Source organism: Eumetopias jubatus, unplaced genomic scaffold, assembly GCF_037043125.1.
Source record: "Eumetopias jubatus isolate StellerSeaLion01/CBP00866 unplaced genomic scaffold, mEumJub1_p1.0 scaffold_15, whole genome shotgun sequence".
NCBI classification, from domain to species: Eukaryota; Metazoa; Chordata; class Mammalia; order Carnivora; family Otariidae; genus Eumetopias; species Eumetopias jubatus.
Window position 1 is genome coordinate 94200988 of NW_028274821.1, and position 22216 is coordinate 94223203.

Genomic DNA, 22216 nt, shown 5'->3' on the forward strand with positions numbered 1-22216 from the left:
CAGCCCCATCTGTCCCAGGTCACAGTGGGTGGGTCTGAAGGTTCTGAGCTCCCTGCCTCTTTCCCAGAGAGGCAGCTGCCCCTGGATAGGAGGCCTTGCAGCCCCACGTAGCCCAGGGAGGTGGTCTGCGGAGGCCTTCCCGGCAGGCCCCGCCCCACGTCTGTCCGGCCCTGGGCAGGTTGGGCGACCTAGCCCTTGTCCCGCACAATGTCCTGCCAGGGCTAGGCATCTGTGCCCAGGAACACCTGCGGGCCCCCAGCCCTTCTGCGGCAAGTGCGGGTCTGCTCTGCTGGTCTGTCCCAGCCACCTTCCTGGTCGGCCTTCAGACCAGCATCTCCCTGCAGACCCCGCCCCCTCCGGCTGCCAGCAGCGCCCAGCCCCCACCCACCACCCCACAGTTGCCATGAGAACCAGGCACACGGTGGGAGGGTGGGGGTGGTAGCCAGGCCTCCCCTCTCGGTCCAGAAGGCCTCCCCCTTCCCCAATTCCTGTGCCTAGACGAAACCATGGCACTGGGCTGGAGGCCAGGCACCAAGCTGACACCTTAGGGACTTGCTTTAGCCCACAGCCTACGAGACCTACTGCCCGTGTGGAGCCCACTAAACATGGGGAATCAGGCTGACACGAAATGAACTTGCCCAGGGCCCTGGATCTAATGGACCCACGACAGGACAGGTCCTGCCCTTTGGAGCCAAGGGCATCCGTGACTCAACCCTCTGCCAAGTCAGACTGTGCCCTGGCTCAGCATCTTGTTTGGGAGGGGCTGAGAGGCCTAGGGGATGGGTGTCACTGTGTGGTTTGTAAGTGGACCACGTGCAGACCAGCCCAGGGCAGCGACAGCCCTCCACTCATCTAGACCCTGACCCCCAGGGAGCCCAGGAGAGTCTGAGCATCCTGGGAACAGGAGGCCGCAGGCCTCACTCAGCCGTGCCCATCTGGCCCCAGGTACCTGCAGAATTTGGCACCTCCGGCCCGGCAGAGCAGAGGCCAGCGGGGCTGGGAGCAGCCCATCTGCTCCTGCAAGGGCTCAGCGGAGGTGAGAATTCCGGGAGCTGTCAGCAGCCCCAGCCAGAGCTTGGGGCTCCTCCAGGGCCCTGCCCCAAGGCCACCACCAAGCCACCAGCTGCCCTTGGGGGGGGGTGGGTGGGGCGTACGGCTGGAGGTGGGGACTAGCGGGACCGGCGGGGTGCTCCCTGGGTGTGGGCCCTCCGGTTGGACCCTAGGCCTGCGCCTTGGAAATGAGGGAGAACTTGTCACCTGGCGCTCAGCGCCAACACACAGCTGGTGGGCCACACGGGTCCCAGGCCCACCGCACGGCCCCTTTAAGTGCAGCCCAGCCGGCCGCCACCGGAGGCAGCACTGAGCGGCCGGCGGCCTCCGCGCCGCTGCCTCGAAGCTTCTGCCGCTGCCGGGGACGCCGCCGAGCGCCAAGAGGGGAAGGCGGAGCGGGCGCAGGCCTGCGCAGCCCACCGGGCGCGCACGGTGGGGAAGCAGCGCCCAGGTAAGGGGTCGCGGGCCGCTGCCCCACGGGCCCTATCACGGGGCGGGGGGACACCCGCCAGGATGGGGGCCCAGCCCGGAGCCACATCAGCGGGTCCCGACTCTGGGCGCTCAGGGCGGGGGCAGGGCTCTGCGGCGGGGAGGGCCGCGGGAGGGGCTCGATAGGCCTCGGACCCCTGCAAGGCCGGCCATCCCCATGGCCTTGGGGAGGGGCGCCACCCAGTCCAGCTCCTTATCGCTGCAGAGGCAAAGCCGGGCTGTCACTTCCCTGGGGCGGAGCCTCATGCCCTGTCATCGGACCCCCAATCCCGGCCTGGCTTTGAGCTTAGGTTGGAAAGAGGGTGAGAAGGGGACAGTCCTGTGAACAGGAACGGAACGGGGGTGGGCGCAGGGCTGGGATGGGACAGGCACCCAGGCGTCATGGCCCTGACCCAGAAGAGCAGCCCTGCGGGCAGAAAGCCCCTGGCACCCTGGGACACAGAGGGTCGACCTGACCAGAGATCCTGCCAGGTGAGGGCCCAGCCCCCGGGGTCGCCCTCGCTCAGCCTGGGGCATGCTTCCCAGTTTGTGTGAGGAGGGGGCCGTCAGCATCGCCGGAGACCCGATTCAACCTGTCCAGAGACCCTGTGCACCAGAGGGGCCGGTGGCCCCAGTCCGAACATTAGCCCAATGCACAGGGTGGACCCCAGCCCAGCCCCCACTGCGGGGGCAGAGGAACCTCAGGTTGCCATGGAGCCTTCCTGAGCTGTTGTGGAGAGGGCCCTCTCCTGAGAAGCAGTGAACAAGGGGGGGCTTTACCCGCCTACCATCCTGCCTCCCCTGCTTGCGGCCTGGCCTGGTGCGCTGCTCAGGGGAAGAGGGGCAGCCATGAGCTCGTGGCTCACGCCCCCACGTGGTCCTGAGGTGGGTGCCTGGTTTCCCAGCTGCAGTGCACAGGCTGCAAAGCTGGGGAATGGCTCTCCGGTCCTTGTCATGACAACCCCAACAAGCTTGGTGGGTTTCAACCACCCCAAGATATTGGGGATCAGAGAAGGTTTCTGCAAAGGAACAGGGGTTTTAGGGCCCAGGGATGCTCTTTGTGGGGCATTATTCTGGCCTGGGCCACACTAAGAGTTGGGCAGGTCAGTCTGTCGGTCCAGGGGCCCTGCCTGGACCTGATGGAGCTATGTCAGTGCCCACTGGGGGCTCCCAACTGGAGTTTGGTTCAGGGGACCGTTCCCAGTGCAGCTGCCACTGCAGTGCTGCGGGAGGGACTCCATGCCCCACCTGGTCAGCAGGTGGGTAGGGAGGCTCAGTGACTTTGTGCAGAGCTGGCTAAGGCTGGGGCCCCTGGACTCCCCCTCAGACAGCACCATCGGAGGGCTTGCTCTGCACTGGGCACTAGGAGGGGGCTTCAGTCACCAACGGGTTTTGTGAAGCCAACACCTATAAAGAAATCTGTAAATAAGGCTTCCCATGAGCATTCAGTCATTGCAGCTGGGACCACCCACCCCCCATGGCTCCTGCCCCAGGAAAGGGGTTCTACCCAAACCTGTCCAGTGGTCACTATTGGGGGCAGAGGGGCCATCCAGGGATATGGGCCCAGGGGGTAAGAGCTCGGAAACCACAGCAATAGCATGGCCTTTCTGGCTGACTGGCTCCATCCCAGCAGAAAGTGGCCCTGAAAGGATGGCCTGGGACAAGGGGCAGGACCTGAGTGGCTGGACACCTGGGTTCCTCCTGCAGGTGCTTCTGACGCCGGCATGGAGCAAGCGCCTGTGGCCTCAGCCAAGGCCCGCAGCCAGGACTGCTACGTCCACGGCGTCCCAGGTAAGTCAGGTGAGCGCAGGGGTGCCGCCAGGCCTGGGTTGCAGAGGGGACACCCTGACCCGCATCTCCCACCAGGGCAAAAGCCCCCCAAGGCAGAGTAAACTGCAACCGCCAGCCTGGGGACCTCTTTTAAGATGACCCGCACGGACCCGCCGGACCTGTTGGTGTCGACCGTGTACCAGGACATCAAGGTGGCGGCCCCCGGGCCCGCGTCGCGGCGCCCGCCATGTGAGCGCTCCGTGGCCCCGCCTGCTGCACCCGCGCCTTTCAACAAGCGTCACTGCCGCAGCTTCGACTTCCTGGAGGCGCTGGACGGGGCGGCCATGGAGGCCCGCACAGAGCCGCCGCCCCCGGAGCCTGCCGCGCCGCGCGCCCGGCCCCGCGACGGCGAGCCCCGGCGCCGCGCCCGCTCCAAGAGTGCGCCCCGCGCGCCCCCGGGCCTGGCGCCCGCGCCCGCCTCGCCGCCAGTGCTGCCGCGCCGCGGCCGGGAAGCCCAGCGGCCAGCGCGGGCCGAGGCATCGCCGCACCGGGAGCCTGCGTACCCCGCGCTGCGCGCGCTCGCCAATGAGCTGCACCCCATCAAGCTACAGCCGCAACGGGGCGGCCCTGGCCGCATCGCGCCCCTCTGCGCCACCGCCGGCCGCTGCGCGCCCCCCGAGCCACCCGCCGGGCCTGCACCCCACGTCCGCTGCCGCCTGGACATCAAGCCCGACGACGCGGTGTTGCAGCACACCGCCCGGAGCTCACGGTCCTGCGGGCCCGCGGAGACCACGCCCTGGGCACGCGCCGCCCCCCACTTCCACGGCCTCACAGTGCCCGGGCCTCGCCACATGGCGCTGTCGCGCACCCCCACCCCCAGTGACACGTACTGTGCGGACCCCCGGGCGCTGTACTGTGATGGTCCGCTGCCTGGGCCCCGGGACTATACAGAGCGCCGAAATCTGCCCTTCACCACGCCGCCAGGCCCCACCCAATTCTTCTACACAGAGGAACCCGAGGGCCACCCTGGCGGCTTTCCGGCCAGCCCTGGGCCGCCCTTCGACAGCTACTATGCCAGGCCCTTCCCGTCCGAGGAGCCCCCTGTACCCAGTCCAAGGCGCAGCAGCGGCTACTATGCGGGGGAAGTGCGCACCTTCCCAGTCCAGGAACCTCCCTCCCGTTCCTACTATGTGGAGGCCGCTCGAGCCTACGGACCACCCTGCGGCCCGCGCTATGCTCCCGAGGAACCCCGGGCTCATCCCCCTCTCCGCCCCTTTTACACCGAGGACTTCGGGCGGTACCGCGATCGCGATGCCCTGGCTCGGACTTACCCACACCCACGCGGCAGCCCCGCTTGGGGTGACTGGGGCCTGCGGCCTTACCGCACCTTGCAGGTGGTGCCTCCTCCGGACCCTGGCCCATTGCTCGCCTCTTGGCACGCGGGCACCGGCACCAGCCCGCCCCGGCTGGCCACTGACAGCCGCCACTACTCTCGCTCCTGGGACAACATCCTGGCGCCTGGGCCGCGCCGGGAGGACCCCCTGGGCCGCGGTCGCAGCTACGAGAACCTGCTGGGGCGCGAGGCACGGGAGCCGCGGGGGGCATCCCCCGAAGGCCGGCGTCCACCCGTCGTGGTGAACCTGTCCACCTCACCTAGACGCTATGCGGCGCTGTCTCTGTCAGAGACGTCACTGTCAGAGAAGGGCCGCGGGGGCGAGGGCCTGGGCCGCAACTGGTATGTCACACCTGAGATCACCATCACCGACAACGACCTGCGCGCCGCAGAGCGCCCGACTGCCAGGGGCTGGGAGCTGCCAGGGGGGCGACCCCGGCGGTCTCCGCCCGCCGCCCCCGAAGGCCCCACTGGTGGCCGCCAGCGCAGCCTCGAGCAACTGGACGAACTCATCACCGACCTGGTCATCGACTCTCGGCCCCCGGCCGGCCAAGCCCCGGAGCCCGTGGCCGATGGCCTGGGCCGCCAGCTGCGTCGCCTGCTGGACTCTCGGCCCGCGGGCCCCGGGGCACCCGCGCCGGCGCCGCGCTCGCCACCTGCGTCGGCCGGCAGCACCGAAGAGCCCGCGGGCCCGGGGCAGGCGACCGACGGGTCCCCGGAGCCCAGCGCCGACGAGGACGACCTGATGACATGCTCCAACGCGCGCTGCCGGCGCACCGAGACCATGTTCAATGCCTGCCTCTACTTCAAGTCCTGCCACAGCTGCTACACCTACTACTGCTCGCGCCTGTGCCGCCGCGAAGACTGGGACGCGCACAAGGCGCGCTGCGTGTACGGCCGCGTGGGCAGCGTGTGCCGCCACGTGCTGCAGTTCTGCCGGGACAGCGGCCCGGTGCACCGCGCCTTCTCGCGCATCGCACGTGTCGGCTTCTTGTCGCGCGGTCGCGGCGTGCTCTTCCTGGGCTTCCCGAGTCCGGGCTCTGCAGACAACTTCCTGCGCTTCGGCCTCGAGGGCTTGCTGCTGTCGCCCACCTACCTGTCTCTGCGCGAGCTGGCCACGCACGCGGCGCCCCTGGGCAGCTATGCGCGCGAGCTGGCGGCCGCCGGGCGCCTCTACGAGCCGGCCGAGTGCTTCTTGCTCAGTGTGTCGGTGGCCGTGGGCCCCGGCGCCGCGCCCCCCGGCGCCTCCGCCCGGCCTGCGCCCGCGCCGCGCAGTCCTGGGCCCACGGTACGCAAGTTCGCCAAGGTGGCGCTGGCGGCCGGCAGCCCGGCGCGTCCGCCCCCGGCTCGGGGTCGCGAGCCCGACATGGAGACGCTGATCCTGACTCCGCCGCCCGGCACGGCGGGCCTGGACCAAGAGGGCGAAGCAGGCCGGCGCGCGCGCGAGGTGGCCTTCATCCACATCCAGCGTGAGCTGCGGCTGCGCGGCGTCTTCCTGCGCCACGAGTACCCGCGCGTCTACGAACAACTCTGCGAGTTCGTCGAGGCCAACAGGCGTTTCACGCCCACCACCATCTACCCCACGGACCGGCGCACGGGCCGCCCTTTCATGTGCATGATCATGGCTGCCTCCGAGCCACGCGCGCTGGACTGGGTGGCCAGCGCCAACCTGCTGGACGACATCATGTGAGCCGCCGGGTGGCGCCTGGGCTCCGCCCAGCCCGCTCAGGGCCCGCCCACTCCGACCCCGCCCAGTCCACGTAGGGCCCACCCCCGAGCTGCGCCCAGTCCATCCAAAGCCCACTCCGAGCCCACACAGCCCTCTCAGGGCCCGCGCCGTCCACCTAGGGCCTGCCCCCGAGCTCTGCCTGCCTACTCAGACCCCGCCCAGCCCACCGGGAGCCCCGCCCAGCCCCTCAGGCCCGGCCGTGCTCCCCCCAGTCTTCCACCGGTTCGCCACGAGCTCCGCCCAGACCCTGCCCTTTGGAGTCAGCAGTCCCCGCCTTTCCCTCCCCCTCTCCCTCCCCCCAGCTAGCCCTGGGGCCTCCCCGGAGGCCGGTCCTCGGGCCCCTTGGTGCTCCCCGCTGGGAGGCGGGGTGGGCCTGAGGACCGCCCGGCCCTGCCTTCAAGAGGACGGGTCACTACTGCAGACCCCACCGCAAAGATCCGGTCAGCCCATTTCCTGACGTCCACAAGGCCTCCCTGGAACCTCCCCAACCCTGGTTTGCCCCGCTCCAGGAGCCCGCTTGACCAAAGCCTAGTCCCGTCCCTTTAACATGCCCCCACCCCTTTCCTGTGGTTTGGGGTGCGTCCTGCTCCGAGGCCGGTCCTCTCTGAAGGACACTGACTAGTCCCGGTGTGTTCGTGTCCCGAGCAGACAAGGCTGGTGGGGGCCCTGCACGGCCCGTTTCCGCTGGCTCAAGCCCCGGCTAGAAAGCACAGCTGGACCCCGAGCCCGCACATTGGCGGCGCTCTCCGTCCTCCGGCCGCCCTGACATGGGCCCTGCAGGAGGGTTTGGGGGAAGCAGCAATGGAGGGGTACTCGGGGGTCTTCAACCGTGGCTCAAGACACCCAGACAGAGGAGGGGGTACCTGGGAGGGGAAAAGAGGGCGTGGGTGTGGACGCGCTGGCAGGATCCAGCCCAGAGCTGAGTCCGGGCAGGGCGTGAGTCAGGCTGTGTGCCCAACACCGACGGGAGGCCCCTAGGTGGGTGCCGGGGTAGTGGGAAGAGGGAAGATGCATGGGGTGGAGGAACGGGAGGGAACGTAGAGGCGGTCCAGAAGGGACTCCTACCCGCTAACGTAGTGGGGGACAAAAAAGATTGGACGTTCCCAGCTGGGAGCGGGTGCCGGAGCGAGCTAGTTGACCAGGGCGGGCTCTCCTGGAGGGGTGGGGGTATGACTACACGGATGGCCTCGCGTGCTTGCTCTGGCCTGGCCCCATGCTGTGCGCTGGAGACAGGAGGCTGGCGGCCAGGCTCCGGTCCCGGGAGCGCACATTCATCGGTCCACGGCCCTCGCTCGCTAAGAGCGAGTGACCCTGAGAGGGAACTAGGCCGGGCCTCGCAAGTGCCCTCCTGGAGCTGCCAGCACTCCCCATCGCGGCCAGGACAGGACATCCTCCACACCTCTATTCGCGGCTCTCGCCCCAGCCCCGTGCACTCCCGCCCATCCCCCCAACGCCTGCGCGCCCGCCTTGGCCTAGCGCGTTTGCACCTGCCACGCGCCCCGCTCACCCCACCCGCCTTCCTTCGCGGCTTCCCAAGTCCGGCCGCCCCGTCCCCTGCCCCCCCCCCGGGGGGGGGCCTCAGCTTTCCGCCCAACGCCTGAGGGCTGGCTGGCCAGGAATTACCCTGGACCAGGATTATTTCCAGGGGGCGAACGCTTTCCAACCAAGTAAAACAGAACTCAAATGTAGACATTGCTTCCTCTTTGGGGGTGGGGGAGTTGTGGGTGGGACTTCGACGGAGGACCTCGGACCGGCTGGGCCCGGCTGGGCGGGTGAGGGAGGGAAAGGAAGAGGGCCTTGGGACGCGGTGGGGGACGGGGAAGAGGGCCTTGGGACGCGGTGGGGGACGGGGAAGAGGGCCTTGGGACACTGGGGGACGGGGAGGAGGCCTTGGGACGCGGTGGGGGACGGGGAAGAGGGCCTTGGGACGCGGTGGGGGACGGGGAAGAGGGCCTTGGGACGCGGTGGGGGACGGGGAAGAGGGCCTTGGGACGCGGTGGGGGACGGGGAAGAGGGCCTTGGGACGCGGTGGGGGACGGGGAAGAGGGCCTTGGGACACTGGGGGACGGGGAGGAGGCCTTGGGACGCGGTGGGGGACGGGGAAGAGGGCCTTGGGACGCGGTGGGGGACGGGGAGGAGGCCTTGGGACGCGGTGGGGGACGGGGAAGAGGGCCTTGGGACGCGGTGGGGGACGGGGAGGAGGCCTTGGGACGCGGTGGGGGACGGGGAAGAGGGCCTTGGGACGCGGTGGGGGACGGGGAAGAGGGCCTTGGGACACTGGGGGACGGGGAAGAGGCCTTGGGACGCGGTGAGGGAGAAGGGCCTTGGGACGCGGTGGGGGACGGGGAGGAGGGCCTCGGGACGCGGTGGAAGGACACGGAGGAGGGCCTCGGGACGCGGTGGGGGACGGGGAGGAGGGCCTCGGGACGCGGTGGAAGGACACGGAGGAGGGCCTCGGGACACTGGGGGACGGGGAGGAGGGCCTCGGGACGCGGTGGAAGGACACGGAGGAGGGCCTCGGGACACTGGGGGACGGGGAGGAGGGCTTCGGGACGCGGTGGAAGGACACGGAGGAGGGTCTCGGGACGCGGTGGGGGAGAAGGGCCTCGGGACGCGGTGGAAGGACACGGAGGAGGGCCTCGGGACACTGGGGGACGGGGAGGAGGGCCTCGGGACGCGGTGGAAGGACACGGAGGAGGGCCTCGGGACGCGGTGGGGGAGAAGGGCCTCGGGACGCGGTGGAAGGACACGGAGGAGGGCCTCGGGACGCGGTGGGGGACGGGGAGGAGGGCCTCGGGACGCGGTGGAAGGACACGGAGGAGGGCCTCGGGACACTGGGGGACGGGGAGGAGGCCTTGGGACGCGGTGGGGGAGAAGGGCCTCGGGACGCGGTGGGGGACGGGGAGGAGGGCCTCGGGACGCGGTGGAAGGACACGGAGGAGGGCCTCGGGACACTGGGGGACGGGGAGGAGGGCCTCGGGACGCGGTGGAAGGACACGGAGGAGGGCCTCGGGACACTGGGGGACGGGGAGGAGGCCTTGGAACGCGGTGGGGGAGAAGGGCCTTGGGACGCGGTGGGGGACGGGGAGGAGGGCCTCGGGACACTGGGGGACGGGGAGGAGGGCCTCGGGACGCGGTGGAAGGACACGGAGGAGGGCCTCGGGACGCGGTGGGGGAGAAGGGCCTCGGGACGCGGTGGAAGGACACGGAGGAGGGCCTCGGGACGCGGTGGGGGACGGGGAGGAGGGCCTCGGGACGCGGTGGAAGGACACGGAGGAGGGCCTCGGGACACTGGGGGACGGGGAGGAGGCCTTGGGACGCGGTGGGGGAGAAGGGCCTTGGGACGCGGTGGGGGACGGGGAGGAGGGCCTCGGGACGCGGTGGAAGGACACGGAGGAGGGCCTCGGGACGCGGTGGAAGGACACGGAGGAGGGCCTCGGGACACTGGGGGACGGGGAGGAGGGCCTCGGGACGCGGTGGAAGGACACGGAGGAGGGTCTCGGGACGCGGTGGGGGAGAAGGGCCTCGGGACGCGGTGGAAGGACACGGAGGAGGGCCTCGGGACGCGGTGGGGGGTGGGGAAGAGGCTTTGGGACATGGTGGGGGATGGGGAGGAGAACTTGGGACACTGTGGGGGACGCGTTGGGGGATTGAGGGCCTTGGGACGCGGTGGGGGACGGGGAGGAGGCCTTGGGACGCGGTGGGAGGACGCTGAGTGAGGACTCGGGACGCGGTGGGGGACGGGGAGGAGGCCTTGGGACGTGGGGGTGAGGGGACGAGGAGAGATCGGGACCGGTGCCTGTCCCTTGGGCCCTCACGGGCCGCCAAACCCCCCCTAAAGGAGCCCGCCACCGTCCCCGCTGCCCACTCCGCCTCCCGGACCCCGCTAAAAAGGAACTGCTCCGTTGGCTGGATTTAATCACCACCCACTCCCGGTTCCCGGTTCCCGGTTCCCCTTCAAGGGCGACCGGCCCGGCCTCGGCGTTGCAAGGAGCTAGATGGCCATTGGTCGGTCTGTGCCGCAGCGTGGCGGCACGATCGGCTGAGGCTCTGCGCTCCAGCAGCATGCCCCCGCGCGATTGGTCACGGACTCCTAGAGCCCGCCTCTCGCACGGTTGACTCAACCCCGGATCGCCGGGGGAAGGGCGCGGTCTGCAGGGGCGGGCGGGCTGTAGGGAATATGGCGGCGGCGGACCTCGCCCAGATCGCCGATGTGGACATCGATTCCGACGGCGTCTTCAAGTACGTGCTGATTCGGGTTCATTCGGCGCCGCCGTCCGAGGCCCCGGCCGCAGAGAGCAAGGAGATCGTGCGCGGCTACAAGTGGGCCGAGTACCATGGTGAGGGTGGAGCCGGAGGGCGTTTTCGGGGCGGGGCCAGTCGGCTAAGGGGCGGGGCGGGCTCGTGGGCGTGGCGAGAGACGATCCTGTACCAGGTCTGATTCCGGCCTGGCTCAGGGAGTCAGGGTCCTGGAGAGCAAGGGGCGGCCGTGGCCCAACCGCAATCTCCTAGTCTCAGCGCTCTTGCCCGGGTGCACGCCTTCCTCCCTTTCATGGCGTCCCAGCCTGGAGGGGCTCCTCTCCTGGGGAAGGAGCCGCTCGGAGCTGGAGCTTCAGATGCCCTGGGCCTCCGAGGGCCATGGCCGGCGCTGAGCTACCTTCCCTGTCCCAGCTGACATCTATGACAAGGTATCGGGCGAGATGCAGAAGAAGGGCTATAGTTGTGAGTGCCTGGGAGGCGGGCGCATCTCCCACCAGAGCCTGGACAAGAAGATCCACGTGTATGGCTACTCCATGGTGAGCCCACAGCCCAGGTCGGGGGTTAAGAGACCAGCTCTCACGAGCGCTCGCTGCCCTGCCCCCAGGAGGCCTGCAGTGCTGGGGGTTCTCTGGCCTGTCTCAGCTGCAGACCCCTCCCTCCAGTGGCTTGCCCATTTCCCACGTGGGTTGGGAGGGAGGCCCCTGCCTGTCCCCCAGCCACAGGGGGCCATGTCCTGTTCCTACACCAGGCCTGGTTGGGCCATCACTGCCCTCCAGCTCTCGGAGGCAGTCAGTTTGGGGGTGAAGCTCAGAAGCCTGTCCCTCTGCCTTCTCCAAGCCACAGTGGCCACCCCGTCTCTCTTGGCACCTGGAATAGCCCTCTAGCCCAGGGCCCACCCTCGAGGACTGCTCACCTTGGCAGCCACCTTTCCTCAGGGGAGCTCCCTGGGGCAGTCAGGGGGGGATGGCCATGCGTGGCTCCACTCGGCGACCCCTCCCCAAGCCGGCTCCTGGGTTTTGCTGCTGATGGACGCCCAGAGCCAGAATGGGGCTGTAAGATTGGCTTCTCTCTTCAGGGTTATGGTCGTGCCCAACACTCCGTCTCCACTGAGAAGATCAAAGCCATGTACCCTGACTACGAGGTCACCTGGGCCGATGACGGCTACTGAGGCCTGCCCAAGGGGCCAGCTGTACCCTCTGGCCAGGCGTTGGAGACCGACGCCAGCCTGGCCCAAGTGCCCCGCTGTACCTCACCCACAGGAATTAAAAATGTTATCACCCCTGCTGTTCCCCAGATGCTGTGTGTCTTGATTTTTCTGTTTCCCGGTCACCCCTGGGGACCCCTGACTAGAGGGGGTGGGTGGCGGAGAGCCGGAGGTGGCCCTGGAAATAGCAGGGCCCCTGCTGGCTGGCCCCCACCCGGCTCCACCTCTGGGGGCCCCAGGGAGTGGCAATGCACCGTCAGCCGTTTGTGGTCCGATAAGGGGGCCCCTGCGCTGCTGCCCCCATTTATGGCCTGATTGCTCCTCCATCTGGCTCCTATGTCCAAGGACATCTGGGAGGAGGCTCTTTGAGCTCTTGTGCAAGGAAGCAGCACCAGGTCCCTCGGGGCCAGCTGATATCAGTGTCCCCGTGTGATCCGCCATTGGAGGTCACACGTGATGTGACCCAGGACCCCTTCCAAGACCAGGTCCCACGGCACCTGCCCCGCAGCCACAGGCTCCTGCTCAAAGTAAATGGCTGAGGCTTCAGACTTGGAGCTGGGAGCCCCCTTCCCAGGACCCCCTCCCCTCCTCCCAGTGCAGGGCGGTGGGGGGACCAGCTGTGGCAGGTGGATGTAGTATGGGAGAGGGGAGAACCAGGCACTGCCGAGCGGCTGTCCTGGGTGATGAGCATGGGTGCCATCTCGTGGTGCGTGCCTTCTGTGAGCTCGCGGGAGCCTCACGGTCGCCACTTTAGGCAGGCGCTATTGTGACCACATGTCACCGATGAGACAGGTCCGGTAAGGCAAGCTCCAGAGGTCCCACCGTGGTCAGTGGCAGCCAGACCCTAGGGTGTGTGCCTGGCAGCCCCCAGCCACACTGCCCGGAATGGTTGTTGGATAAGTGACTGTCATTTATACTTGAATAAGCCACTGGAAGCCACGGACTGAGTTCCGGAGAAGGATGAAGCCCCTGGTTGCTTGGGGCAGGGGGCCGGGGGGCCGGGTGTGCACATGTAGAGCTACTGCTCCAAGCTCTGGGAGACCTCACAGCCTGACGGGGTCACTGCAGCGCCTCCCCCACCGGGCCTCCAGGCAGGGCTGGGCAGTGGTGGGCATGATGACTGCGGCCCGACCTTTGGTCTGAAGGAGCCGGGCAGGTGGGAGCCGACCTGGGCCAGGGGCCCCTCTCCTGGACACTTTTACAGCCGGATGTTCATCCTCATCAGCACAGGGTGGGGCCTGCAGACGGGCAGCAGGTACAGAAGGGGCCAAGGCCCCACTCTCCAGTTGGAGCAGAGTCAGCCTGTGGGGCCACAGGCAGATAACCGGGCAAAATAGCCACAGGCCGCCCAGCACGCACACCATCCATTCCCCCTGGTCCGGCCATGCCTCTCCCCGGCCACCTCCTGCCTGCCTTGGTCCTGCTCCTGGGTGAGTTGTCGGATCTGGCTGCCAAAGCAAGGTCAGCCGCGGGCACAGGTGCTAGGCCCTGGGTGAACTTGCGGGGGTGGGGGGGTGGGCAAGACAAGCCATTCGGAAAGGGACAAGAATTCTGCTTCCTCTGGCCCCCAAAGTCCACAGGTCCCAAGGCAAGACCCTAGTCCACCGCTCTTAGACCAAATGGAGCCTGAGGAGGGGGCAGGGGCACCCTCCTGGCAGCCCCTCCAGTTCCTTGTTGGGCTCAGGCTCCCCTCCTCGGGGGCTGTCCCATGGTGGGGGCCCTTGGTCCCATGCTCACATATCCCCCGCCATCCCCCATGTAGCCACCCTCTCCCAGGCCAGGTGTACTCTGCCCGGCCCCGCCTGGGAGCCCCGGGTGGCAGGACCCAGCCCCCTTCCCACATGACCTCTTGGCCCCAGGCCCCAAAGCAGGAGAACAACGTTGTGGGTTGCCTGGGAGTGGGAGGTCACCCCTGCCTCCAGCCACCTGGCTGTCTCTCTGCTAGCAGCTGGGCCCCTAGGCTGGGCCTGGATCCCCAACAACTGCAGGGTCCCCCGCGAGGCCACATGCAACTTCGTGTGTGACTGTCCAGGCTGCTCCGAGGAGACCCAGTGTGGTAAGCTGGGGCTGGGCAGGGGGCGGGCAGGCCCACCCTCTGCAGGCGGCCGCTGACCTCCTGCTCTCCAGGTTACCACGGAGCCTCGCCCGCCCTGGGCGCCCCCTTTGCCTGCGACTTCGAGAAGGACTCCTGCGGCTGGCAGGACATCAGCACCTCAGGCTACAGCTGGCTTCGAGACCGGGCGGGAGCCGCAATGGAGGCTCTGGGGCCGCGCTCAGACCACACTCTTGGCACGGACCTTGGTGAGGCCAGGCGGGTCTCCGTGACGCCCCCTCCCCTCTACTTCCGGCCCCATGTCCTGACCTCTCTGCTGGGCCAGGCTGGTACATGGCTGTTGGCACCCACCGTGGGAAAGAGGCCTCCACCGCAGCCGTGCGCTCCCCCGTCCTGCACGACGCAGCCCCCACCTGTGAGCTGAGGCTCTGGTACCATGCAGCGTCTGGAGGTGGGTGCCCAGGACCCTGCTGCCGGGGTGGCATGTCTGAGGGGAGAGACCCGAAAGGAAGGAGAGCTGCTGCAGAGCCTGAGAGGGCACCCCGTAGGAGGGACAAGCGTCCTGGGGCAGGGCACAGCCAGCAGGCTGAGGGAAGCCCTGGCGCCCGAGCCACCCCGGGACCCCCCCCACCCCATTTCAGATGTGGCTGAGCTGCGGCTAGAGCTGACACACAGGGCCGAGACCTTGACCCTGTGGCAGAGCTCCGGGCCCTGGGGCCCAGGCTGGCAGGAGCTGGTGGTGACCACTGGCCGTATCCAGGACGACTTCCGGGTGAGCTGGGGGTGGTCTGGGTGCTGGGGGCAGCAGGGAGGGTCTGAGCCCGGACTTAAGTCCTAAGGACCCCACTCTTTTCAGGTGACCTTCTCTGCCACTCGAAACGCCACCCACAGGGGCACCGTGGCCTTGGACGACGTGGTCTTCAGGGGCTGTGGGCTGCCCAGTAAGGCCCCCCTGCCGTGGACCCACACCGGGGTGGGGGGCGGTTAGCGGGAGCCCCTCACCTGGTCACTCCCAACTCAGATGGTCTCGAGCCTCTCCCCCAGCTGCCCCGGCCCCGAGGTCTGGGGTCACCGTGATGGGCTGCCCTTCCCCCGTCTCAGCTCCCCAGGCACACTGCCCCCCGGGGCAGCACCGTTGCCAGAACACGGCCTGTGTGGAGCCCCACCAGCTCTGTGACGGGGAAGACAACTGTGGTGACGGTTCCGACGAGGGCGCGCCGGCCTGCCGTGAGCTGGGGGGCTGCCGGGGACCGTCCAGAGAGCGTGGTGCGGCGTGGGGCGCGGGGTGGGCGGAGAGGCCCTGCTGGCGGCCTGAGCACTCCCCGCCCCCCCAGGCCACCACACGGCCACAGACTTTGAGACAGGCCTGGGCCCGTGGAACCCCTCGGAGGGCTGGGCCCGGAACCACAGTGCCGGCGCCAGGCCCGCAGCCTGGCCTCGCCGCGACCACAGCCGGAACAGCGCGCACGGTGAGGCCCGCCGGGGACGCTGGTCCGCACCCACCACAGCCCCGCCAGCCCGGCCCACACCTGTCTCTCCCCAGGCTTCTTCCTGGTCTCCGTGGCCGAGCCCAGTGCCCCCGCCGTGCTCTCCAGCCCTGAGTTCCAAGCCTCAGGCGCCCACAACTGCTCGGTGAGGCGGGTGGGGGACACAGGGTGGCCTGTCCCGGGGGCCCGGGCTTGCGGGTCTCCCTGACCTTCCTCGGCTTCTTCCCAGCTAATCTTCTATCACTACCTGCATGGGTCCGAGGACGGTTACCTCCAGCTGTTCCTGCAGACCCAGAGCCTGGGCTCCCCCCAGGGCCCCGTCCTGCTGCGCAGGCGCCATGGGGAGCTGGGGGCCGCCTGGGTCCGAGACCGGGTTGACATCCAGAGCGAGCACCCCTTCCGGGTGAGGCTGGAGAGAACAGTGGCCGGGGCGGGGCGCCTGGGAGGTCTGGAGGGGGCAGGGGAGCTGGCGGGGGGGGGGGGGGGGCCTGGCCCTGGTCGCTCCAGGCCGCCTCAGCAGGAAGCCGTTTTGTTTGTTGGTGAGCTCCGGGAGGACGCCCCAGGGAAGGAGCGGTCACTTTCACAGCCCCTCTTGCAGGGCCGTGTGGGGGACGGTGGCCAGAGAGGGTGTCCAGTGACATGGAAAGCACGAGGCGGGGAGAGGGAGGCTGGAGGGAGCCGAGCCGGGGAGGATAGAAGGGTGCTGGGGCACGCCCTGAGCCCCCTGCGCCCTCAGATCCTGCTCACTGGGCACACGGGCCCGGGCGGCGTCGTGAGCCTGGATGACCTCATCCTGTCGGACCACTGCCAGCCAGTCCCAGGTGGGCCTGCCGAGCCCTCCCCCCCCCAGGGAAGCGCCACCCCTGCCCACCTGACCCCTATTCTGCCCCCACAGAGGGGCCCAGCCCGCCTGCTGGGCTCTGGGCCCCCGCCCCCCGGCCCCAGGACTTCTGCGAGCCAGGACATCTTTCCTGTGGGGACCTGTGTGTCCCCCCGGAGCAGCTCTGTGACTTCCAGCAACAGTGCCAGGGGGGCGAGGATGAGCAGGAATGTGGTGAGGGGCAGCTGGAGCCGGGGGGAGGTGGGGCCCTCTTCAGCGGCCCTCTCCCCGCTGCCCCTCAGCACTGGCTACCGTTCCAGGCAGCACGGACTTCGAGCCCCCCGCGGCCGGGGGCTGGGAAGATGCCAGTGTGGGGCGGCTGCAGTGGGGGCGTCTCCGCGCCCAAGAGAGCGGGGACCCTGGCTCGGATGCCGGCGGGGCTGCTGCTGGTGAGGCCCGTGCCTGCGCGCCGTGCCCGCAGAGGGCTCTGCGCCCCGCCTCTTCGCACCAGGGCGTGTGTCTGCGTGGGGGTCTCTGGCGGGACCTGGCTCTCAGAGGACTTGCTCTTCCTCAGGGCACTTCCTGTCCTTGCAGAGGGCCTGGGGACAGCTGGCAGCAGAGGCCCGGGTCCTCACTCCCCCCCTGGGCCCCTCGGGCCCCCGCTGTGAGCTCCACATGGCTTACTATTTCCACAGTTACCCCCAAGGTACCGCCCTGAGGCTGACAAGAGCTCCCCGATGCGCCCCGCGGGAGGGTGGCGGTGGGGCGGGCCAGGTGGACCCACCGTGACCCCCTGGGCCAGGCTTCCTGGCCCTGGTCGTGGTGGACGGCAGCAGCCGTGAGCTGGTGTGGCAGGCCCCGAGCAGCAGCAGGGGCTGGAAGGTGGACACAGTCCTTCTCGGGGCGCGCCGCCGGCCTTTCCGGGTGAGGAGTGCAGCCTGGGGGGCAGGGGCTTCACCGAGCCAGCCCTGACTGAATAGCCCCCTCCCTTGTGCTCCTTATGAAGCTGGAGTTTGTTGGCCTGCTGGACTTGGACGGCCCTGGCCAGCAGGGCGCTGGAGTGGATGATGTGGCCTTGAAGGATTGCAGCCCCGTGACCGCCACTGAGAAGGACTCAGGTCCCAGTCCCTACCCAGGGGCCTCCCACCCAGACCACCTAGAGGGACCCCTGGAAGCCCCTGCCCCAGAGGACCAGTCTCCACCCTCTCAGGACTCAGAGGGGCCGGCGGTGCGGGGGTGCGCTGACCCCCCACCGCCCCACCCTCAGAGGTCTCCTGTAACTTTGAGCGGGACACTTGCGGCTGGCACAGCGGCCACCTCACAGATGCCCACTGGCGCCGGATCCAGAGCCGTGGCCCCGGGTACGACCACACCACGGGCCAAGGTAGCGTGGGGGTACCCAAGCCCGGGGAGCAGCTCTCAGACTCGGGGCGGGTGGAGGGGAGCGCACCCACCCCGGGCCAAGCCCCTCCCGGACGCTGGCATCTCTGCAGCTCAGCCCTGTGTCCCCACGGCAGGCTACTTCTTGCTCCTGGACCCCACGGACCCCCCAGCCCGGGGCCCTGGTGCCCACCTGCTCACCCAGCCCCAGGCCCCAGCAGCCCCTCAGGAGTGTCTCTCCTTCTGGTACCACCTCCACGGGCCCCAGATCGGTGAGTGACCCTGGTGCTGGGCAGGGGCTCCAGAGCCCCCAAGGAGGGGGGTGGGAAGCCACCAGGAGTGGGGCTCTGGTCCCCTCCTACCCTCCCCTGCGTCTAGGAACACTGCGCTTGGCAGTGAGGCGGGAAGGGGAGCCAGAAACTGTCCTGTGGTCACGGACCGGCACCCATGGCAACCGCTGGCTCGAGGCCTGGGCCGCCCTGCACCACCAGTCAGGCTCTGGCGCCAAGTACCAGGTGAGGCCCCACACTGGGGGCGGAGGGGGGAGCCGGCCAGGCCCCCAGCCACTGACGCCCCCTGCCCCCAGCTGGTGTTCGAGGGCCTCCGTGACGGCTACCACGGCACCATGGCACTGGACGACGTGGCCGTGCGGCCCGGGCCCTGCTGGGCCCCCAGGCGGTGCTCCTTCGAGGACTCGGCCTGTGGCTTCTCCAGCGGGGGCCAAGGCCTCTGGACACGCCAGGCCAATGCCACGGGCCACGCCTCCTGGGGCCCCCGCACTGACCACACCACAGAGACGGCTCAGGGTACGCGGCAGGGGTGAGGCGGGGGAGGCAGGGGGAGGCAGGGGGAGGCAGAGCAGGCTGACATTGGCACCTCCCAGGGCACTACATGGTGGTGGACACGAGCCCACAGGCCCTGCCCCGTGGCCACGTGGCCTCCTTGACCTCAGAGGAGCACCCGCCTCTGGCCCAGCCTGCCTGCCTGACCTTCTGGTACCACCTGAGCCTCAGAAACCCAGGTGAGGGGCTGCAGGGTCTCCACAGGTCCCCGTGCGCGGGCTGCCTGGGATTCCCCCGAGTGGCCATTCCTCCTCCGCTGCTGCTGACCGAGGCTGGCCACGTGGTGTGGCAGGCACCCTGCAGGTCCATGTGGAGGAGGCCGAGAGGCATCAGGTGCTCAGCGTCCGCGCCCACGGAGGGTTTGCCTGGCGCCTGGGAAGTGTGGATGTGCAGGCCGAGAGGGCCTGGCGGGTGAGTGTGTGGGGCAGATGGCCTTCTCACCTTCGAGGGCTGTCCAGACCGTGCGGGAGGCAACCCTGCCCTGTGTCTGCCCAGGTGGTGTTTGAGGTGGTGGCCGCCGGCGTGGAGCACTCCTATGTCGCGCTGGACGACCTGCTGCTCCAGGATGGGCCCTGCCCCCAGCCAGGTGGGGAGCCCCCCGGCCTGGGCCCGGCACCTGCTATGACTCATGGCCGGTACCAGCTCCATGCCAACCCCAAGATGCCTGGCCCAGGCCCCGGCCCCAGCAGCGGAGATGGCCCTGGCATAGAGAGGGGGAGTGGGGGCAGCCCTGCTCACCTGCCCAGGTTTCTTGCAGCTTCCTGTGACTTTGAGGCCGGCCTGTGCGGCTGGAGCCACCTGCCCTGGCCCGGCCTGGGAGGGTATAGCTGGGACTGGAGCAGTGGGGCCACACCTTCTCGCTACCCCCAGCCCCCTGCGGACCACACTCTGGGCACAGAAGCAGGTGGGTCTGAGCTGGGGAGGGGGCCCCACCAGCCCAGCCCACCCAGGCTCCTGTCGCACTCAAAGCTCACAGGTCGAGGGGGCCAACTCCATCCACTTAGTCTGGAGCCCTGCCCTCTGTCATTTTCAGGCCACTTCGTTCTCTTTGAAACGGGTGTGCTGGGCCCAGGGGGCCGGGCAGCCTGGCTGCGTAGCCAGCCTCTGCCCCCCACCGAGGCCTCCTGCCTCCGCTTCTGGTACCACATGGGCTTTCCAGAGCACTTCTGTGAGTGGGGCCGGGCCGCCAGCGCCTGGGTGGTGGGAGGAGCCAGGGCCGGGGGCAGCCCTGCCCCACGGGCTTGGGGCACTGACCCGCCCTGGCCCCCTGCTTGCAGACAAGGGTGAGCTGAGGGTGCTCCTCAACAGCGAGCGGGGCCAGCTGACCGTGTGGAGCACGGGCGGGCCCCTGCGGCACCAGTGGCTGGAAGGCCGGGTGCAGGTGGCCAGTGCTGAGGAATTCCAGGTGAGGCCCAGCGGCCCAGAGCTGGGGATCCGAGGCCTCCTCCAGCCCACGCAACCCCTTCTCCCTCCTCGCCAGGTCGTGTTTGAAGCCACTCTAAGCGGCCAGCCAGCCCTGGGGCCCATTGCCCTGGACGACGTGGAGTATCTGGCCGGGCAGCACTGCCAGCCGCCCCCATTCAGCCAGGGTGAGCCCTGCCCAGGGCAGCCAGCCCTGCTCGGGATCTGGGCCTCCATCAGGCTCAGCAGCTCGCGGGCCACCTGGCTGCCAGTGGCCCTGCTTCTGGCCCGAGAGGCCAGGAGAGTCACCCAGGCCGGGCCCTGCACCATCCCCTCCCTACCCCACTGTCCCTTCCCCTTCTTCTTCTTCTTCTTTTTTTTTTTTTAAATTTATTTATTTACTGAGAGAACAAGCCCGTGCAAGCGCGGGTGAGTGGGGGGGAGGGGCAAAGGGAGAGAATCTTTCAAGCTGACTCCCCGCTGAGTGAGGAGCCTGATGCCAGGCTTGATCCCATGACTCCGAGATCAGGACCTGAGCTGAAATCAAGAATCACTTAACCGACGGAGCCCCCCAGGCACCCCGTCTCCTCCCCTTCTGGGCCGGGCCACCCCTCGTCCTTGGTCCCTCGGGAGCTAAGCCGGGTCTGCATCCCCGTTCTGGCCGCTGCACTGCGTGCTGTCACTCCTGGGGGGACTGGGTGTGGGGGGGCTGACCCTGGAGGAGGTGCCCGGTCAGGCCAGAGACCACTGCCAGCCTGCTGTATCTCCATGACAAAGGGGCGGGTCTAGTTTGGGGCTGTGACCGCCCCAGGTCTGCACAGAGCAGCTGCCTGCCAGGTCCCCAGCCTTCAGCCTCCTGGGGCCTCAAGGACGGGCCATCCCGTGTCCTTGGCCATCGGGGTAGGGCTGACAGGCAGGGCTCGAGTCCTGGGGCTCACATGCCCCACTGCCCACAGGGGAAACGGCACTGGCCACGTCGGTGCCAACCGTGGTCGGCAGCGCCCTCCTGGCCCTCGTCCTCCTGGTGCTGCTTGGACTCGGGGGACGGCACTGGTTGCAGAAGAAGGGCTGCCCGTCCCGGGGCGAGACGGCGGCCACGGCCCCGGGCTTCGACAACATTGTCTTCAATGCGGTAGGAGCCCCTGGGTGAGGCCAGGCGGGCAGGGGAGACCGCGGAGAACCCCCTCCTGGCCTGCCCTGCCCCACCGGGGCTGTCGGCATGTGTGGCTGCCTCCGTCACCCACCTCTCAGAAGTGCCCTCTTCCCACCTAGGATTGCGTCACCCTGCCGGCTTCGCTCTCCGGCCACCAGTAGATGACCCAGACTGGCTCCCCACGCGAGCATCCCCCACCCCGCCGGGCCCCCAGCCCGGGGAGTAACACCTGCCCCGCCCCCAGGACGCACTGAGCCCCCGAGCCGTCAGCCGGCACAGAGACTGTCAGCCACGTACCTGGGGATGGTCCTCACCACCAATAAATGCCCTGGACTGTGAGGGCACCCCCACTTACTAGCTGAGGTCTGTGCATCCTGCTGTCAGCAGGAAGGTGGGCTCTTGGAGATCCCCAGCTGAAAGGATGTGCTTGGGGTACCTCCCACATGTCTCAGTGACTCAGGTGACAGGTAACAGGCAGGTCACACCAGGCAGGACCAAGGGCTAGAGACACCAGAGACAGACACAGTGGGACCCTGATAAGCCCCTGCCCCAGGCCCGGCGGGCACCCCAGCACTCAGGTGGCCCAGCCCACCCTGTGGGACCCTGACCCAAGCCCTGTCCAGCCTCTGCCTTGCTGGGTGATTCCGCATCTGACTTAGGACAGGTACAGGTGACAGACCGAGTAGCAAACACTTAACCAGGTGTAAGGTGGTGTAGAGCTGGTCTGAGGGGGGATGCCCTGCTGTGTCTACGGTTCTAAATAAAGGTCCCGTGTCCGCTGTCCCATGGTAAATATCCTGTGTCGTAAGGGCTCCCGTGTCCACCATCCCACGGTAAAATCCAAGTGGCCCCCAGAATGACGTGTCTCAAAGCAGAGGTCACTCGGACCCTCGTGATGCTGCTGAGCAGGCCACTGCCCTCCCGGGCTCTGAGGATGAAGGCAAGCCCCGTCTCTGAATTGTCCTCCCTGCCTAATAAAACGGAACAGAATCCTTTTAACCCGGGGAGGGTCCCCCTGGGCATGCTGTCCTGGGGAGGGGGCGGGTGACATCCACACCCACACAGCCAGGCGCTCCCCTCCCGCCTGCAGGAAGGCTGCCCTGCCTTGCCATCCCGGCCCACTGGAGACTCCAAGCCAGGGGAGCACAAGGGTCTGGAGCCCAGAGGCCCATGCCCGTGAACTGTCCCAGCGGCCCGTAATAAGGA

General features: G+C 68.6%; 3 protein-coding genes across 5 annotated transcripts; all 3 read left to right on the top strand.

The window, feature by feature from the left end:
- Positions 1–53: 53 nt before the first annotated feature.
- Positions 54–8081, top strand: AJM1 (apical junction component 1 homolog). Of its 2 annotated transcripts, XM_028094559.2 has the most exons (4): positions 54–1036; positions 1269–1501; positions 3226–3309; positions 3385–8081. In XM_028094559.2, the coding sequence occupies exon 4, from the start codon at positions 3444–3446 to the stop codon at positions 6369–6371; it is 2928 nt and encodes a 975-aa protein (XP_027950360.1). In that variant the 5' UTR covers positions 54–1036; positions 1269–1501; positions 3226–3309; positions 3385–3443; the 3' UTR covers positions 6372–8081. The 2 variants fall into 2 exon arrangements, with proteins under 2 accessions (XP_027950360.1, XP_027950361.1); XM_028094560.2 differs by lacking the exon at positions 54–1036 and having other exon boundaries at positions 1216–1501.
- Positions 8082–10198: 2117 nt separating this feature from the next.
- Positions 10199–11963, top strand: PHPT1 (phosphohistidine phosphatase 1). Its single transcript, XM_028094573.2, has 3 exons — positions 10199–10750; positions 11082–11206; positions 11746–11963. The coding sequence occupies exons 1-3, from the start codon at positions 10591–10593 to the stop codon at positions 11836–11838; spliced, it is 378 nt and encodes a 125-aa protein (XP_027950374.1). The 5' UTR covers positions 10199–10590; the 3' UTR covers positions 11839–11963.
- Positions 11964–13258: 1295 nt separating this feature from the next.
- MAMDC4 (MAM domain containing 4) lies at positions 13259–21233 on the top strand. Of its 2 annotated transcripts, XM_088018870.1 has the most exons (29): positions 13259–13304; positions 13823–13930; positions 14002–14175; positions 14253–14378; positions 14569–14699; positions 14784–14868; positions 15029–15154; positions 15262–15396; positions 15471–15559; positions 15644–15817; positions 16151–16235; positions 16310–16468; positions 16555–16683; positions 16809–16940; positions 17037–17158; positions 17241–17352; positions 17502–17618; positions 17752–17886; positions 17993–18129; positions 18201–18420; positions 18498–18635; positions 18749–18867; positions 18952–19042; positions 19214–19360; positions 19490–19624; positions 19734–19861; positions 19937–20045; positions 20814–20989; positions 21130–21233. In XM_088018870.1, the coding sequence occupies exons 1-29, from the start codon at positions 13259–13261 to the stop codon at positions 21169–21171; spliced, it is 3627 nt and encodes a 1208-aa protein (XP_087874996.1). In that variant the 3' UTR covers positions 21172–21233. The 2 variants fall into 2 exon arrangements, with proteins under 2 accessions (XP_087874996.1, XP_087874995.1); XM_088018869.1 differs by having other exon boundaries at positions 18749–19042; positions 19734–20045.
- Positions 21234–22216: the final 983 nt, after the last annotated feature.